We start from the raw sequence: 17,642 nt of genomic DNA, 5'->3' as shown, positions 1-17,642 counted from the left end.
AATGTGGCAGGGGAGAATGAGAAACTGAATGTATTCGATTTACCTAAATTAACTTTAAGTAGCCACGTGTGGCTAGAGGCTACCACGTTGATCAGTATACATCTAGATCAGTGATGGGCAACCTTTTGAGCTTGGTGTGTCAAACTTTGCCAAAAAACTGAGCCTAACTCGGGTAGTGTGTCACTTTGAGGAAAAAAAACATTATTTCGCAAATGTTTCATCCTCAGGAGCAGCAAATGTTTCATCCTCGGCATGCGGCCGCCTCAGCGGCCGCGTGTCATCAGAAATGGCTACGCGTGTCAGTGCTGACACGCGTGTCATAGGTTCGCCATAACTGATCTAGATCTTGTTCTTTATCTTCTACAAGGATCATCAGCCATCACAGTCAATTCCAAACGAAGGTGCCCCGCACCACCTGAGCTCAGACCCTCCACTGTCAACTGGGCGGGTCTGCAGGATGTTTTGCAAGGGTGGGGCCCAAGTAAAACCGTGCTTTAACTTGTGGGCCCGCTCCCTGAACTCTCCCTTCCTCACTAGCACCATCATTCTCCCGTCAGCCAGGTTTGCCACCCTGCCATTTGCTCACCCTTCTCCTTGGGCCCCCGGAGCCAGTCAGTCATCAGAGCTGTCTTTCTCCAGGCCATTCTCTTCTCACCTGTTACCTCAAGAGCTTCCCAATTAAGAGATCCTCCCACTTCTCCTTACCAATTCAGTCTCTGAACCTGGCCAGATTAACCTCTGACTTCATCTCTCCCTGCTCTAAAACTGCCTGCAGGTTAAGATCCAAACTGGCTGAGCTGGCATATGAAGCCCAAACTGGCCCTACTCTCTCTCACCCATCCACCTCCCGAAGACAGCCAATCCAAACAGGCTGGTTCCAATCACTAAACTCTACTCACTTTAGAATTAGTGTTGCCAACCAGATAAAATTCAGCGCGCCCAGTAAATTTGAATCTCAGATAAACAATGAATAATTTCTTGTGACATACTTATAACAAAAAAGCAGTTGTTTTTCTATAATTTAAATTTAACTGAGTATTCTGTAGTTTTATTTAAGAAATGTGGCAACTCTGTTTGGAATTAAAATTTTCACCAAAAATGTAGTCGATATCAACAAAGATCAGTTTAAATTCGTCTTCACTTGTTTCCGCTAAATTTCTAAGTACACTTGAATTAAGGATGGGGTGGTGAAGTCATATACTAACTAGGGGAATAAGTTGGGCATCAATATTTTTTCCTCCTTCTTTCCTGGTAGGAATCCAATGGGAAATGAAAAGTTTTCTAGCCTGTTGCATTCTAGTTTTTCTGTTTGAAACAAAGTCATCTAACTCAGAAACATTTACAAGTATATATAAGACAATGCAGATCAACCTTGGGAATTAATTTCGAATATGGGTGAGATTAATTCAATGTAGTAAAAGAACATGGGTGTCATTTTCATCACTCCTCCATAACTTTCTTTCCTGTTTTTAAAAATATATTTTAATGGTTTTTTACAGAGAGGAAAAGGGAGAGGAAGAGAGAGTTAGAAACATCGATGAGAAAGAAACATCAATCAGCTGCCTCCTGCACACCCCCTACTGGGGATGTGCGCGCACCCAAGGTACATGCCCTTGACAGGAATCGAACCTGAGCCAAACCAGTTAGGGCCATAACTTTATTTTCAATAAAACTGTTTTCTAAAAAAGCAAAAACCGACTGACTCCCCATGCATGCCACCCTCACTCCTGCCTCCCTAGGAGGTCCCTCCTCCTTGATGGCCACCTCTTCTTCAAAGCCAGCCTCAACTTCAACATCTTCCTTCAAAAAGCACTCTCCACCACTCTAGTCCTCAGTAGTCATTTCTCTGAATTCTGAAGCCCTTTTAATCCATATAACTTGTTTGAAAAAGTTATAACTTGTTCAAAGAATTTAGAGTGTTTTAGAAAAAGCCTTGGGCTTTGAAATACAATAGACCTGGCTATCTTACTGGCTCCATCCACTACCTCATATGAAACCTCAAGCAAATTACTTAATTTGTTTCCTCATTTGTAAAATGAAGATAAAACCACTCAACTTACAGAGGCCAAAAGAATAAACAAGTGAAATTTAAAGGGGTCTAGCATAATGCCTGGCACACAGTAGGTATTCAGGTACTGTTAGTTCTTTTCCTCTGGAATCCCCCACTGCTTCGATAATAATGACAACCATTTATTATTTATTGAGTACCCTCTAAAAGCCAGCTATCGTGTTATTTCGTGTGTTATTTCTGATTGCTGGCCTCATTTTCACAAATGAGGTTACTGAGGCCCAGAGCAGGTAGCAGACATGCCCCAGTACACAGAGCCAAACCAGTAAATGGCACAACTGACACTAAAACCCAGATCTGCGTGACTCCACAGCATCCCCTTTGCAAACATGAGCACATCTTCAATGAAACTATAAACTCTTGGGGGTAAGTACATTATAAATAGAAGGGTTGAGTCTGTTTGGATAACAAAGTAGAAGAACCACCCTGTGCCGGAAGCCAGTTCCAGCATGTCATAATTACAAGAGTTTCATCAAAAGGTTGATGAAGCTTGGGGGCTCAACAAGGGCTGAGCCACATATATGATCATCTGTTGGAGCGGCTAAAAAGTATCTCCCCCAAACCTGAATAGGACAGCTCAGGACATCTTAATCTACATGTTATTGCCTCCTGTTGGCCAAACACCTGAACAGCTGTAGGCTATTCCCCAATCTGACAATGCTTCTGTAAACCCTACCCTTTGAAGTGTATTATCTCCACCTTGCCTTAGGACAAATGTGTTAATAAAAAGCACGGGGTCCTGAGACAACGAGAGTCTTTAGCTCCTTTAGCTAAAGCTCCTCTGACCCCCAATGCCTTTCAAAACTATCTTTCGTCTTTGGACTCCTTATTGAATCTACGCACAGCCTTTCTCCAGATTGCTGAACCCCTTCGTAATGCTGGGACAAGAACCCCGGCAAGCCTGGTCTCCACATGTGTGGGTGTGGCTCTCATTGCTGAGTGGAGACCTCCTCCTACCCTTCAGGAGTTTCTACCAGACAGGTCTAGGAGGAGGTGTCCTTCCTACCTTCTCAGCCACTGGCCTTTGCATTCCATTTCCAGCACACTAGAAGAACTTGCAAAATACAATTCACACTGGCAGGAGTAAGTGGGTTGGTTTGATGCTTATCAGAGACAGTGACACACCACCAGGAGTGGTCCCATGGGCTCACTTAGTTTAAGATAGAGCAACACGTACCAGCAAGAGACACATGCATTCAATTCACGGGGAGGTAAACAGATCCAGTCCAACTACCCAGAACCCAAGTTAGGCTGAATTCATTTTGACAGTGACAGTAATATCATCATGAATAATATTAATAGCAAATATTGAGGCTTTATACATGGCAGGTATGGCTTTAATCACTTTATTTATATTTAATCTTCACAACCACTATTATCTACACTTTACAGACCAAGAGATAAACACAGAGAGGTTAAGTAACTTGCCAAGAAAACATAACCAATAGATCACACTGCCAGTATTCAAACCCAAGGAATCTGGGTCAAGAGTCTGTGCTCTTAACCAATAAAAGCATGAAGTTCAGCCCTGGTCAGTTTTGCTCAGTGGATAGAGCGTCAGAACGCAGCCTGAACGATCCTGGGTTCAATTCCGGTCAAGGGCTCGTACCTTGGTTGCAGGCTCGACCCCGTCCCTGGTCAGAAGTAATACAAATAAGTAGAAAAGTTTTCTTTGAGAAGCATTTGGGGATACAAAAGGAGAGTGCAGGCTTAGGGCTCAAGCATTAGATTCAAACAGACGACCTGAGTTCCATTTTCAACCCTGTCACTGACCAGTGAGTGGTCTTAGGCATGTTACCTACCCTCTCTGAGCCTCACTCTCTTCATCTGAAAAGTGGATGACATGCTCCTACAGAACTTCTGTGGCACAGTGTAAGGCACACACCCATAGTGAGTGCTTAATAAATGGTAGCCATTCGCCCAGCCCATGTGGCTCAGTGGTTGAGTGTCGACCCATGAACCAGGAGGTCACAGTTTGATTGCTGGTCAGGGCACACGCCAAGTTTGCAGGCTCAGATCGTGCAGGAGGCAGCCGCTCAATGATTCTCTTTCATCATTGATGCTTCTATATCTCTCTCCCTCTCCCTTCCTTTCTCTGAAATCAATAAAATAAATCAATAAATCATATCTATTTAATAAGTCATAACAGTAATTAATTTTTAATACATTTTACTTTTTTATTTATTAGTAATAAATTTTTCTTTATATATATTAGGGCCAATCTGTAAGACTTTGAATACCATGTGCAGTTTGGATTTTATTCTTTTGGCAAAGGGGAGCTAAGTACATAGCACATAGTACATAAGGCAAGGAACTCTTGAGAGAAGCCCATACACAGGGCACCCAGCATTAAAAAGAATGAAAAGAATCAATTTTTCCGATTCCAGCCTGGGCACCATCCTTAATAGTTATTTTACTTTCTTAAAAGTCAAATTACCATGCTTTTAGGTATTTTTCTTTCTTTTCAGTCTTTTTAACATTTCCCATTCTCTCGTCGCTTAAAAAAAAAGAAGTATCACAGATTTTAGCACTTAAAGTGAGCAGAGACGCCTCTAAAAACACATCCTGTGCCCTGCCAACCTTTGAGCTCTGGACTCAACTCCAATGTGTAGCCTGTGCAAATCCAACTTAGGTTCGCAAGGACCAAATGTGACCAGTTTAGGTTTCAAGGAGGAAGGCAGTACAATGACTTCACAGCAATAGGCTGCGGTGGTGATAGGCTATTGGAGAGATGACTTGACTTTTTCCTTCACACTCTCCCTTCACTGGAGCTTTCTGAGAACTGCCTGTGGTCTGGTGATAAAGCTGAAAGAGAAGTGGGCAGGAGCAAACCAGGAAGAGGGGAGAGAAGCACCGAGCATGCTCAAAGAGGAACGGGGCAGGAGCTATGTAGGCCGAAAGCACTTCAAGCCATGAACTGTCTAGGTCTCTAAGGTTTAAACAAAGAAGGCAGACATTTTTTTAAAAATTTTTTTTGAGCACTTAGGATGTACAAGGCCTTAGGCTGGCGTGTGGGGAGGGAAGAGGAGAGGGGGTGCAAAATGCTAAGGGCAACAAGTTCACACTTGTAAAAATGTAGCTGAATGAGCAGTCAGCAAAGAGATGAAAAAGCACAGGGTTTGTCCAGAAACAATGAGCAGTCAAGTGTGAAGTCAGAGGAAATGAAGGTGAGAGTTGGGGCAGATAAGACTAGAGAGTCTGCCTCAGCCAGGCTGTGTAGGACCTGAACTCCAGGCTGAAGAATCTGAATTTTATTCTGTAGACAACAGGAGATGATGCAGTATTCAAGGTCACATACAAAACATGTAAATAAGGCATGATGAAAGTTATGTTCTAAAGAGATCCCTAAGGGAGAAAGAGACTTAAGGTAAGAAGGCTCATCACTGTACTAGTTCCAGTAAGAGGATGATACCAACATGTATTAATGGGGATTAAATCATTTTTTTAATTTTCAAAAGATTTTAAAATTGTAGAAAAAGAATGAACGGAATTTGGTTATCTATAATAATAAAAGCATAGTATGCTAATTAGACCGGATGTCCTTCTGGACGAAGCTGGGGCTGTGAGGGAAGCCCAGGTCCCAGGTGCCAGAGAGAAGCCGGTGCCGGCAGCCGGGGGAAGGCAGGCCTACTCTTGCACGAATTTCATGCATCGGGCCTCTAGTTAGACATAAGAGGGGAGGGAAGAGTCAAAGATCACCAAGGTTTTTAGCGACTGCATTAACAGAAAAGAAACCAGAGGGGAGGAAGGAGTATAGAAGAAAGTGAGGGTAGTTATTTGGAAGAAAACAGCCTAGGGCACCCTCCCTCCAGGGAGCACACACACCCTGAGCCTTTCCCTTCCCTCTCCGTTTCCCTTTCCCTTCCACCTCCTTCTCCCCCAGGAAAAACAACAACAACAACAAAACCAGCCTAGGATAGGCTCTGAAGGGGGCAGCCAGTTTCTGAGCGCTTGGTGGTGAGACTCTGAATTCCTAAATGTGTTTCCCGAATAAAGACCCCCTAAATAACCCAGCATTCCTTAAGCCAAGTGTGGCCCTCCAGGAGACAAAAACATTCACTCCCATTTTACTGATGGAAGAAAGAAAAGTCAAGGGACATGACTAATGTTGTACCAAAGTGCCTTTAAAGAAAATAAAAATATCCAGGCCACTTAGCCATATTCTTTCAAATTCTCATCACTCATACTTGCTAGCTTCAGTTCACATAGGCATCCCTGGGAAAGCCTACGAATCGGTTACAGTATATTTCAAGCAGCAAAGAAAGCATGCAAGCCAGCTAGCCTCTATGTTCCAACACTGTCTTTCCTCTAATAAATATTGATGCCTCCCTCCTCCTGAACCTTCGTCCCTGAGGGGTTTTTTTCTGTGCAAAGCTCCACTTCTAAATAAACATGTGTGGGTCACTTCACTTGCTCTAGACTTCTACTGTAGAATTCCAAAACAAACTGTTTTCTAAAGGAAGTCTTCAGGGGTTTCTCCAGTTCTAGAAACAAACAAGGTTAAATGGGACAAAAGGGAGAATGGAGAAGGGAACAACAAGAGGAGGGAGAAAAGTGAACACCGTTTTTTGTTTTGTTTAAAGAAACAAAGTGATTCAAATTAATTTGCTTAGCTGCCTGCCTGCGGAGCTTGCCACGAAGGTGGAGATGACGGGCCGTATTTCTGCTGTGGGATAAACATCTAGGAAAATTCATTTTCCCCCATGGTAAAAGGATGTTGGTCACACAGACTTTACTTATTGAGAGACAGACAGACAGACAGACACACCCAGGACCTATTTTCCAACATTCTCTCCGGCTTCTACCCTGACAATCTAGGTTACCCTTTATGCTACCCTGAGATATAAATAGCATCCATTTCCTTTCTCAGGCCAGGCCGACTGTAAGCTTTGTTTCCTGGGTCCGGGGGGGAAAAAATACTCATGGCACATCTCATTCTAAATGTGAGTTACTACAAAGCTGCCTCACTTTGAATCAACCATGGGGGCGGGGGGGGGGGGGGGGGAGGGAGAACCACTTCAAAAGACTGAAATTTGTTATTACCATTTTGATAAATTGGTCCAGAATTGCCCCAGTGGGACTTCTGAGTAGCTGTTTCCTTTCTAGTGCGTAGCTCAGAATCCTCCAGAACACAGGTCTTCGCATGTGTCCAGGATAAAATGCAGGTGAATATTTTACAAAATGACGTGGATGTACTAAGCTATATACAGGATTCCCCAAGAGGTTCTCTGGATTAGAGCACCTTCATTTGCTAGACAGAAATAAGGAGGCATTTCTCCTGAATTTGAAGACATGGACTCCAATCTAAAACTAGCTGCATTTCATTTTCCTACAACAATCCCTACCACCTGAATTCAGCAGAGACCAATCAAAGAAAGGAAGAGACATCTTGGAGAGAAGCAGCAACGTGAGATCTTTCCTTTCTCTACCAAGGCAAAGGTGAAGAGTAAAGATCACATTCACCTTTAGGTGCTCTCACTCTTGGCTCACCCTACAAAGACCACCTCTCTTCTATTTATGGACGGTGGGATCTCTCTCTGTCAGACTGTCATCTCCTCAGGGGAGCCCTGTTTCTCCTGATGTGCATGACAAATAGCATTAAAAAAATTTTTTTTTTAATTTCTGAAAGGAAGGAAGAGGGAGAGAGATATAAACATCAATGATGAGAGAGAATCATTGATCAACTGTCTCCTGCATGCCCCCTACTGGGGATTGAGCCCACAACCCAGGCATGTGCCCTGATTGGAATTGAACCATGACCTCCTGGTTCAACCTCTTGAGCCACACCAGCCGGGCCAAAGAGCATTTTTAAGCAGCCTTGGGTTGGTTCCCAGGCTATTGGGAAGTCGATATTTTGAGCATATGCATATAGGAAGTACCAAATCCTCTGTTTCTCTTGGGGCCACCCAGGGCGGGGTCCAAAGGGTTCCTTCCACCTGTTTTAGGTGTGACTCTCCTCTGAGGCCAGAACAAGTCTGGAAACACAGTTGACCCAAACAGAACGGGGTGTTTGGTGCTATTACTTCCCAATTTTAACATGAGCAACTAGAAATTACTAAGATAACCCCCTTCCTTGTAGATATTATGATGGGAACTAATAATTTCAAACCAAAAGTAAAACCAAAACCTTGACAAAAATTCCTCACCAGCGTGTGGCTAGTTTCTGGTTTTGTTTTTTGTTTTTCAATGGAATGAAAAGATGCTGACATCCCTACATCATTTATCACCCAGCACAGATAACTGGCTTCAGAGCTGCGCTGACTTCTCACAGAAGACCTCTCTCTCTACTTAGGGAGTGAAACACTCCAACAGCCTGGTTCTGGTGTGCCAAGAAGACAGAACCCACCTCTTCCTGTTGCCATTGGGCCTGTTTTCCACAGGCTGGATTCTGGCAGCTTCTTTCGAGGAGCAACGAAGAGGATATGTTCTTAATCTTAAGGGGTCCCAGAGCCATAGCCCAGAATGTCACGGAAACTGAAGCAATAGCTGTCTCAAGATCAGCACACATGTTATCTGAGCTAAACCCATGAAAGATGCCAGCTATCAGCACCATCAGATGCTTTGACCACGTCTTGTGGTGGCTGCAATGAAGGAAAAGCATAAGCACAGAGGAAGTCCTTCGCCTGCCTCGTTTCCTCTCATTTTACAAAATTATGCAACACGCTATCCCCCCACCCGTCACAGTTTCCAGCCTTGTAAGAGTCAGTGAAGTGCTGGCCCACACTTGACACAACTACTTGAGACTCTTTATCTCCAGCAAATGGCTGAGAAAAGTGGTCATGCCAAAGCTCGAACGTAACAGGAGCCACATGGGCACGCCCAGGAGAAAGAAAAAAAAAAAAAAATACCACCAGGGCGCCCTTGCAGAACACGTAGGTGCTGGACAGAAAACACAGGTGTGCAGGTCCTCCCTAAGCACCAGACTGACCCACATTGCAGCCGTGGGCTGCTCGCTCTCCAAAAGACAACCTTCTGCTCAACAATTGGCCTTTTGTGCTGCACAAGGGTTGGGTGGAAAAAAACGTAGTCCCTTTCCCCTGGAACCTCATCCGGGTCTCCTTTCCCAGGGTGGACAGGGCTCTCCTGGACTCCGGCTCTGCGCACAGCCCAATCCATAACCGGGGCTGGGGACCGACAAGGGAGCCAGAGGGCCCCAACACGCACACCAGTCCTCACCCAAAGGGAGGCTCCGTCGGGACGCCTGCTCCCCGGCACCAGCCCAACTCGGAAAGTCAGAACAGAACTGGCTAAAGGTGAGGTGGTTCTGAGGCTCAGAGAGGGGCAGCGACTGGCCCCAGGTTACACAGCAAGTCAGAAACAAGAGTTTTACTATACAACCCCAGCCTCAGGATTCCAGAATATCCCACTGCCATCCGCCGGCCCACGCCACGCCCGAATAAAAATAATTGACATCCCCTCTCGGAACTTCAGCCCCAGGGTCCCCGCCTCCGCAGGGCTAGAACCTCGGTCTTTACGGCGTGTGCCTCCACCCGCCAAACCGCAGGTCCTGCCCACCTGGGGGCCGGCCCCGCCGCCGCTCCCGGCCCAGAGCCCCAGCCGGCTTCCCACCGCCCGCCGAACCTGAAGAGTCGCGGTCCCGAGAACCCGCGGCGGCGGACATCTCCGTGCTGCTTCCTCAAGCTCTTCATCTCGCCGCCCGCACCGCCCCCCGCCTGTGCTGCCCCGGGGGGTCCGCCCCTGCATGCCACCTCCGCCAATAGAAAGCCGTCCACCTCCATAACCACGCCTCCTAAACATAATAGAGCCCACCCCTGCAGCCGGGCCTCCTCCAATCCCCACCGCCCCTTCCCGGATGGATACCTGCCTCCGCCAATTCGGGCGCACCCCGGCCAGGTGCCTAGGGCCGAGTTCCAACCGCGCGGCGAGGGTTCCATCTCGGTGCACCTGTATCGAGACAGCCATTGGAACTCAGGATCCCGGGTCGCAGGGTCCAAGCCTGAGGCAGGAAGAAGGAGGAAATACTGAGCCATGGGCTTGAAGGGCAGGCTTCACCCCTGCATGACTGTATGACCATGAGCCAATCGCTCAGTCTCTTCGAAGAGTCTCCAAGCCTGTGTTTCCCTGTTTCCCTCACGCACAGAGTGGATCCGAAATTCAAATGCAGTAATAACTGTGCAACCAAAAGTGTCCTTCCAAGGTAGACCCGTGCCATTTCCCCAACCTCGTGGTAACTGTGCGCCAAGGCCTATGCTTCATAGGTATCCTTAATCCTCACAACAAACTTTAGCAGGTAGGGAACTATTAACCAATGGCAACTGAGCTCAGAGGGGTGAAGTCTGAGGTCACAGAGTGAGAGGCAGAGCTGGGGACTCAAATAGATGTCAGTACTAGGGAGTGGGTAGAATGTTTTAACTACCCATAATCTCCATCAGCAACTCACAAGCCACTCCAAATAAACACACTCTAGAAGCAGTGTGCTTGCTATGAAATACTCCTTCAAGACAAGTCCTCTGGTTCCCCCTTAACCGGATTGCCGTCCATCCTTCTTAGAAATTCTTTTTTTTTTAATATATTTTATTGATTTTTACAGAGAGGAAGGGAGAAGGATAGAGAGCTAGAAACATCGTTGAGAGAGAAACATCGATCAGCTGCCTCCTGCACACCCCCTACTGGGGATGTGCCCGCAACCAAGGTACATGCCCTTGACCGGAATCGAACCTGGGACCCTTGAGTCCGCAGGCCGACGCTCTGTCCACTGAGCCAAACCGGTTTCGGCAAGAAATTCTTGAGTCCCCTCTGTCTGTCACTCAAACTCAGATCTGTCTGGCTTCCAAACACTTGCTGTTACTTTCTACGCTACCCTGCCTGCTTCCCTTGTAGAAATTCATGAGCCTGACCAAACTGAAATGAATTTCCAATGGCATCAGAAAATGAGGAGATTTGGGTCCCAGTCCTGATGATGGCACTGCCAGGCACAGCTTTTAAATTATTTTCAGGATTTGCATGCTATTAACCTATTCCGGGCCTCATCTGCTCCTCATAAAACTCTTGGTAAGGCAAGTTCATGTTTCAGTTGTAGAAATAATAAAGCCAAGGCCTGAATAAATCAAATATATTACTCACATTCACAACTAGGAAGTGGCAGAGCTGGAATATGAACTGAAATCTCTGGTCTCCGAGGGCTTTGATGTTAGAACCTGGGGTTCCAAGTCCTATTACTTCAATTGATGAATGACTTTAGGTAAGTTACTTACCTTCTCCATGTCAATCAACTCATCTATATAACAGAATATCTGCTCTTCAGGACTGCTCAAAGACTGAACAGGAGGACATGTTGTTGTCTAGATGTCTAGAAGAATGTCTGGCACGTAGGTGCTCGATTAATGTTAGCTAATTCTTTTCTCTGTCATCTAGTGACCAAGGCACTTGCACTCCCTGGCTTTTTGTGCTGCAAAAAGGACTTTTACCTATAACCTTATTCTGGACTTCAGCCCCTTTGTCTGTAAAATGCCAAGAATTGGGCTGATGGATATCTAAGAGCCTGTCAGCTCTGAGAGTCCCATCTCACGCAGGCCCCCTCTGGCAACTGCTCAATGAAACTGGGTTAGTATAGTTTCCCTGTTGATTACCCCAGATGTGGAACCCAGAAGGGAAAGCAGGTAAAGGGATTGACAGACAGATACTTAAGCTTAAAAGCATCCCCAACTCCTCTCCTTCATTCTCACAGCCGGGTACCAAGCTCTGTTCATCCATTTAACACATTTATTCAGTGCCAGGCACTGTTCTGGGCACTGGGGCTAAAGTTATGAACACTTTGTGAACACCCAAACTCATTGCCTCCATGGTGCCTTCACTCTCATCTGTATGATCATCTCTCCAGTCTATCCTCTCTTCCCCATCGCCATTACCAGAACCTTATCCAAGCCTCATATTTCTAATGCCTGAGCTCTGCAACACATCCTCATTGCTCTCCCTGCTTTAGGCTCTCCCCTTCCGCACCAGCTGCCAGCGGAATTTGTCTAACATGCAAATTCTGCCTTGTCCTTCCAAGGGTTAAAACTCCTATAGCTCCCAACAAGCTATCGGGCAAAGTGCAAGCTGGTTATTTATGACCCGTCATGAGCTGCCTCTACTGGCTTCTCTTGACTTAGCTCTTTCCACACCCTCCTTCCACCAAATGACCTGCTCTTCCCTCCAACTGCCTCTCCTTGTTGCCTTCCTGGGAAAAACTCATTCCAGCTTGAAGTTCCCGCTTAAACATCACCTCCTGCACAAAGCCTTCTCTGAGTCGTGCATATGGTACAGGGTGGCATGAGCTTAGGAAGCATTAGAGCCAAACTCAAGAGCTCAGATTGTGGAAGAGACTATCTAATCCTGGCTCTGTAGTTTACCAGCAAGGCACTGGCCCTCTCTGAACCTCAGTGTCTTCGTTCGTAAAACGGAGACCCTGATGATAACCTTGTAAGGTGGTCCTAAAGAAAATGAGATAATGTGCGGAAAGTCCTTAGAGCAGTGTCCGACACACAAGTCAACAATGAAGTTATGAGCCCTCTTGTACAGAAGGAGGAAACATTTCTGAGCTCCTACTACGCGCCTAGCCCTTTCATATGTGTTATCTCATTAGTTCTCACAGCTCCACGAGGAAGATATTCTTTACATAGAGAAGTCGACAAAACCAAGGTTCAGAGAGGTAAGGTGGTTTGCCCAAAGTCACACAGCTAGGGACGAGCAAAGATAGGTTTCAAATGCAAGACGCTGTGTAGCTTCAAAGTCCATGTGCTTTGCTGTTATTACTATCATTGCCCCTCCTACAAATAATAATTGGAGATACATTTCCCCGTGCTTATAGAATAAACTTTAAACCCCTTAGCCAGGCATTCAGGGCTCTATAATTGTGTGTTTTTCCCTCCATACCCCACTTCACATCCAAAGCTAGCCTCCTTCCTGGCACCCCCTCCCCCTAGGTGTTCAAGCTCCATGGTAAGATGATGATAAAAGGGAGGCCCATCCCCCATTCCTGCAGAGACAAGATGTTAGTCTTAAAGGAAGCAAGTAATAGTGTTGGGTGACCACCTAAGCTCCAGCACCTGGTGGCTCAAATTTGCATGTTCTGTGGCTGAGCCTCTGCTCTATACAAACTCCCCTTTACAAATCTGCCTGGCTGATTTCCTGGTCTAAACAAATTCTGCCCTAGAGGCCACTAATCTCTTCCTGCTATGCCAAAGCTAGGTCATTTTCTCAGCTGTAGTGGGGGACAGAGCCGGGTTCAAGGGCAGGAGGACCCATAGGTCAGACTTCCCTGGGTTTCTGGCTGTGGCTGGCAGAGAGGGAAGATGGGCTTCTAGAAGCTTTGACCCAGCCAACTTGTAAAGGCTTCTGCATCAGAATCACAACCCACCCTGTGCAGCCCTGCCCAGAGCCAGGAGGACAAAGGGGCCCTGCTGGAGTTAAAACTCGGGTCCAGAAACAGGAAACGTGAAAAGCAAGCACCAGGGTTGGCTGGGGGCCTGGAGGCACTGTGGCCACATGAGAGGGCACAGAAACAGGGGTGAGAGTCCAGAGCGTGGAAAGTCAACTGGTCGTGGGTAGATTAGTAACCAGCCAACCGCCCAACAGAGCCCGGGTCTTACCTACCTGGACAGGCCCTGGCGACTTCCTGCAGGAACATCCTGGTGTGGGAACCAAAGGGGAGCTGGAATGTGAGGCTGAGCTCCGCTGTGTCCAGCTGGACGGTCACATCTGAGCCTGCACAAAGGAGGCTGGAAATGAATCCTTGACCTTCGGGAGCTAAGGATGGGTGCATCTTAAGTCTAGAACCCCCAGAATGGAGAACCAGCAGTCCAAGCTCCTGAAGTCCTTTCAGCCCTTCAGAAATTGCCCGGCCAGCATGTTCAGTGGTTGACACCAACTCATAAACCAGGAGGTCATCAGGGTTCGATTCCCTGTCAGGGCTTAAGCCCAGGTTGTGGGCATGCAGGAAGCAGCCAATCAAATGATTCCCTCTCATCATTGATATTTCTCTCTCTCCCTCTCCCTTCCTCTCTCTGAAATCAATAAAAATACATATTTTAAAAAAACATAAATTCTAGCAAGGCTGCGCTGGATCAGTAAGGGGACTTTCCATACACTCAGCTTCAAATTAACATCATCCTCACCCTGCAGAGGGCATGGACCAAGGCTCTCACAAGTCACTGAGCCTTGCCACAGCAGTGCTACACGAAGCTGAAGAGACAAGTCTATCCCCCAGCAAGTGGGATGAGAAACACATAGAGGCAGATAAGAGAGGCTGGCTGTCAGCCAGTCTACCCAACTGCGCCAGGCACTTACTTCACACCCAGACCCTGTGCCCTCTGCCCCAGCTACTCACCAAGAATGTAGAGTTCACCATCTGAGGACACTGTGGGGAGGGAAATGAAAAGGCCCTTAGCACTTGAGCACCTCAGCCTCAGCATCCTCCTGGTGCCTACCCCCAGCAAGGGCAAAAATGACCTGGGAGCCCAGAGGAGAGGGACTCATCCCACCCAGCCCCCCTGTGCACCTTCTTCCAGTGTAAAATCCCGCGAGACCGGCACTATCTGGTCCAAACAGACATCGTCCCCAGTAATGGCCATCCTCCGGTGCGTATACAGGAAGAGACTAAGGGCAGGAAGCAGAGGTGAGGACAGGGCCCGACGGCCGGCCGGACGGCCGGATGGGCCTGTGACAAAAACGGCGCAACCCCTTTCCTGCCCTGAACCTCTTTCTCCATCTGTAAAGTGACGGTGGTGGGTTAGAAAATGTCTAAGGCCCCTCCCTCCCAGCTCTGAGACCCTGAGATTCACTTGCTGGTGAGGAGACCTTTGACAGGTGTTAGTATTCTCTGTGTGTGTGTGTGTGTGATATGTGCGTGTTGTTGAGCAGTTTCTATGTGCTTCAAAGTGTTTTTAGACACTTCCCATGTAATAATTCACTTTAACCTGGACAAACAGGTCCAGAGGGGTAAAACCCCTTGCTCAAGGCTGTGTGGACTGGAAGTAACAAAGCCTGGATGTAAACCCAGGCAGTCAGGCCATTAGACTCAGGATCTGGGCCAGTATGTTCAACCGCCTCTTCTCCAGAAGCTTCCTCTTCAAATGTTGAGGATTACATGAGCTAATACATATGGAGAGCTTAGAATACAGTATTGCAAAATTATTAACTACCATTAGTATAATTATTCTAGAAGACTCGGACTCTGCCCCAGAGGGATGGTTGAAGTGTAGCTGGAGGGTCCTGTGAAGAAACGCCCCACGGCCCAGACAGGTAAGGGCCGAACCCCGCACTCACGCGTGTTCTTGGCCTCCATGTTCCAGGCGGCAGCGCACGAGCCCCAGGAGGCGGCTCTGCCTGCTGTCTCCCTCACACAGCACACCTTGCACTGCCTGCTGCTCAGGGTCAAGGGAAATGAAACAGGAGGCCAGGCTCTCCCATCCCAGCCTGCCCCACCTTCCCTGCTTTTCCCTCGCCCACACAGATTCACTCTGTGACCTTGGGCAAGTTGCGTCACTTCTCTGAGCCTCCCCCATCTGTGAAATGGGAATAATAAACCCCAACTTCACCGGGGGAGTCGGGAGGAGAGTCCGGTACTGAGGAAGTACTGAGTAAATACTGCTGTCCCTCTCCCTGGATGCTGAGGGAGAGGGGGGAGAGCAGAAAGATACATAGACTTTCCTTTCCACTTCCCGAGGCCAGGCAGGCCCTGGGGCTGGGAGCTCAGTGCTGGGAAGGATATGATGATGCAATATTCCCCCTCAGCCAGCGTCTCCTGGATGGCCACAGACTGGTCCATGCTGGTCCCTGTTGAGCAAGCACACCCTAGGAGGGTAGATGGGAGGCCCCTTTAGTCAACAAGTTAGCCAGGAGGCGATGGAGCTGCCGCAGAGGGGCAGGGAGAAGGGGTGCCTGTGCAGTGAGAAGGTAGAGGAGTCCTGACCATCCTCCTCCCCACTTCCTCCCCTCCAGGATGGGCCTTGGAAAGTCTCTAAGGAGAGGGGTTACTTCTTTGCCCCAGATGGGATGTACAATTTGCTGTACCGCCCTTTTTCTGGAAGAGTGCCTAGATCTTCCCCGAGAGGGGTCCAGTGTATTGTGGGAAGTGGGGTGCCTGGTCCCATTAATGGGGAGGGGACGCGGCCCATTGCTCCTGGGATGGGGCTCTGCCTCCTGTTGGGGGAGCAGTATTAGTCCTGCTGGCTCCTCTTCGGGAGGTGTCAGTGGTGTGTCTGCACGGGGGTGGGAGAGACATCTTGTTCCTCTTTGGAAGGGAAGGTCTCATCCTGGACAAGGACCCCCGTCCTGTTCCTCTTTCCCTGGAGACAGGAAAAGTGTCCCATTGCTCCTTGCCCTCATCCCCATCCAGTAGGCCACGTTGCATCAGCCACAGGCCAGGGGAGTATCCGGTTCTGGCAGCGCAGGACAGGGGTCCCAGCGCTCAGCTTGCCCGCAACCTCCTGGCCAGCTCTGCCCTGGTTCCCCCTCCCAGCCTGCTGTCATTGCCGCCTACCTCCTCAGCTGTCACCGCTGGGTATGCGGGACTCCGTGGCCCGCGCCCCACCAGTGACTACATTTCCCAGCAGCCCTAGCGCACACCATGGCCACCCAGCCTGCAAGTCCCAGCATGCCTGCGTCCATCCTGAGGGTCTCCCCACCCCTGTTAACTCCTTAGGTCCTGGGGTGCGCGGGGCTCCCTATTCCGGAAAGATTTTCCTAATAAATGCCCTGATCTCCACCCCTGACCCTCTACGTCATGGGGCCAGATTTCCCCGCCCACGGCCTGCAAGGAAGGTGGTCACGTTTTAAGAGAAAAAAGTAATGCGTTTTTACTTTCTCTTCAATTCCATTCTGAACCCCTCTCAGCCAGGTGGGCCAACTCCGGCTTCTCCTGGAACTCTTCCTCCCCAAATAACTACCCTGTCCTAGCTTAAAGAGGAACAACACCAGGAAGAACCATTAGCCCTGTTTCCAGCTGGAGAAACTGAGGCTCAGAGACGTGATGCCGTTTTGCCAAGGCGCTGCAGCTAGCCTGAGGCAAAACTGAGCCTGGCTGAAGGTCTGACTCCCACTTCTGTGCACTGCCACTGCCACGCGCTGTCCTATTTCCTCCCTCAGCCTCACGGGAGTGTATGATGTGCCTACGACAGAGAGCACCCTGTCCCGCCTGACTCAGAGCTGTTTGAGGGCGACGGATGTGAACGCACTTTGTAGAGGGGGTGACACTGTTCCTATACAGGATCATGCTGAGACCCAGTCCTCTCTCCACCTCCTCTTCCTCCTCCTCCGGAAACTGTCCTTTCTCACACCCCTTCCCCTGATTCACCAGGTCACCTGCACTTGGGCAAGGCCCTTCTCCTTTTGGCCTCGATTTCCCCATCAAAGATGAGGAGGTGGCTCCAGATGGACAAGGGCCAGCTCAGATGAGGGAGGCCAGGACTGGTCTCTCTCGGCCTGTTGGCCACTTCACTAACTGTAACCTCGCCGTCTTTTCCTCACCACCCCCTCAGCTGGCCCTCAGAAAGTGTTGACTGAATTAGTGAATTAATTAATGAATTGCCTGAATGAATACACCTGCTCTCAAGCTTTGACCCAAGCTGACGGG

At 48.3% G+C, this 17,642-nt stretch overlaps 1 protein-coding gene across 1 annotated transcript in view; it reads right to left on the bottom strand.

Annotated features, from left to right (window-relative positions):
* The window catches only part of INPP5B (inositol polyphosphate-5-phosphatase B), a 50,440-nt gene extending 33,822 nt beyond the window's left edge, over positions 1-16,618 (bottom strand). The window contains 8 exon segments of the mRNA XM_079778335.1: position 9,890; positions 9,892-10,025; positions 13,664-13,774; positions 14,397-14,426; positions 14,568-14,665; positions 15,335-15,429; positions 15,780-15,862; positions 16,551-16,618. Coding sequence (XP_079634461.1) covers position 9,890; positions 9,892-10,025; positions 13,664-13,774; positions 14,397-14,426; positions 14,568-14,665; positions 15,335-15,429; positions 15,780-15,836 — 526 coding nt within the window. The 5' untranslated portion in view covers positions 15,837-15,862; positions 16,551-16,618.
* Between the last annotated feature and the right edge of the window lie 1,024 nt (positions 16,619-17,642).

This window comes from Cnephaeus nilssonii, assembly GCF_951640355.1.
Source record: "Cnephaeus nilssonii genome assembly, chromosome: 7".
Taxonomy (NCBI): Eukaryota; Metazoa; Chordata; class Mammalia; order Chiroptera; family Vespertilionidae; genus Cnephaeus; species Cnephaeus nilssonii.
Note: the sequence above shows the minus strand (reverse complement) of the source record. Positions and strands in the feature narration are given on the sequence as shown.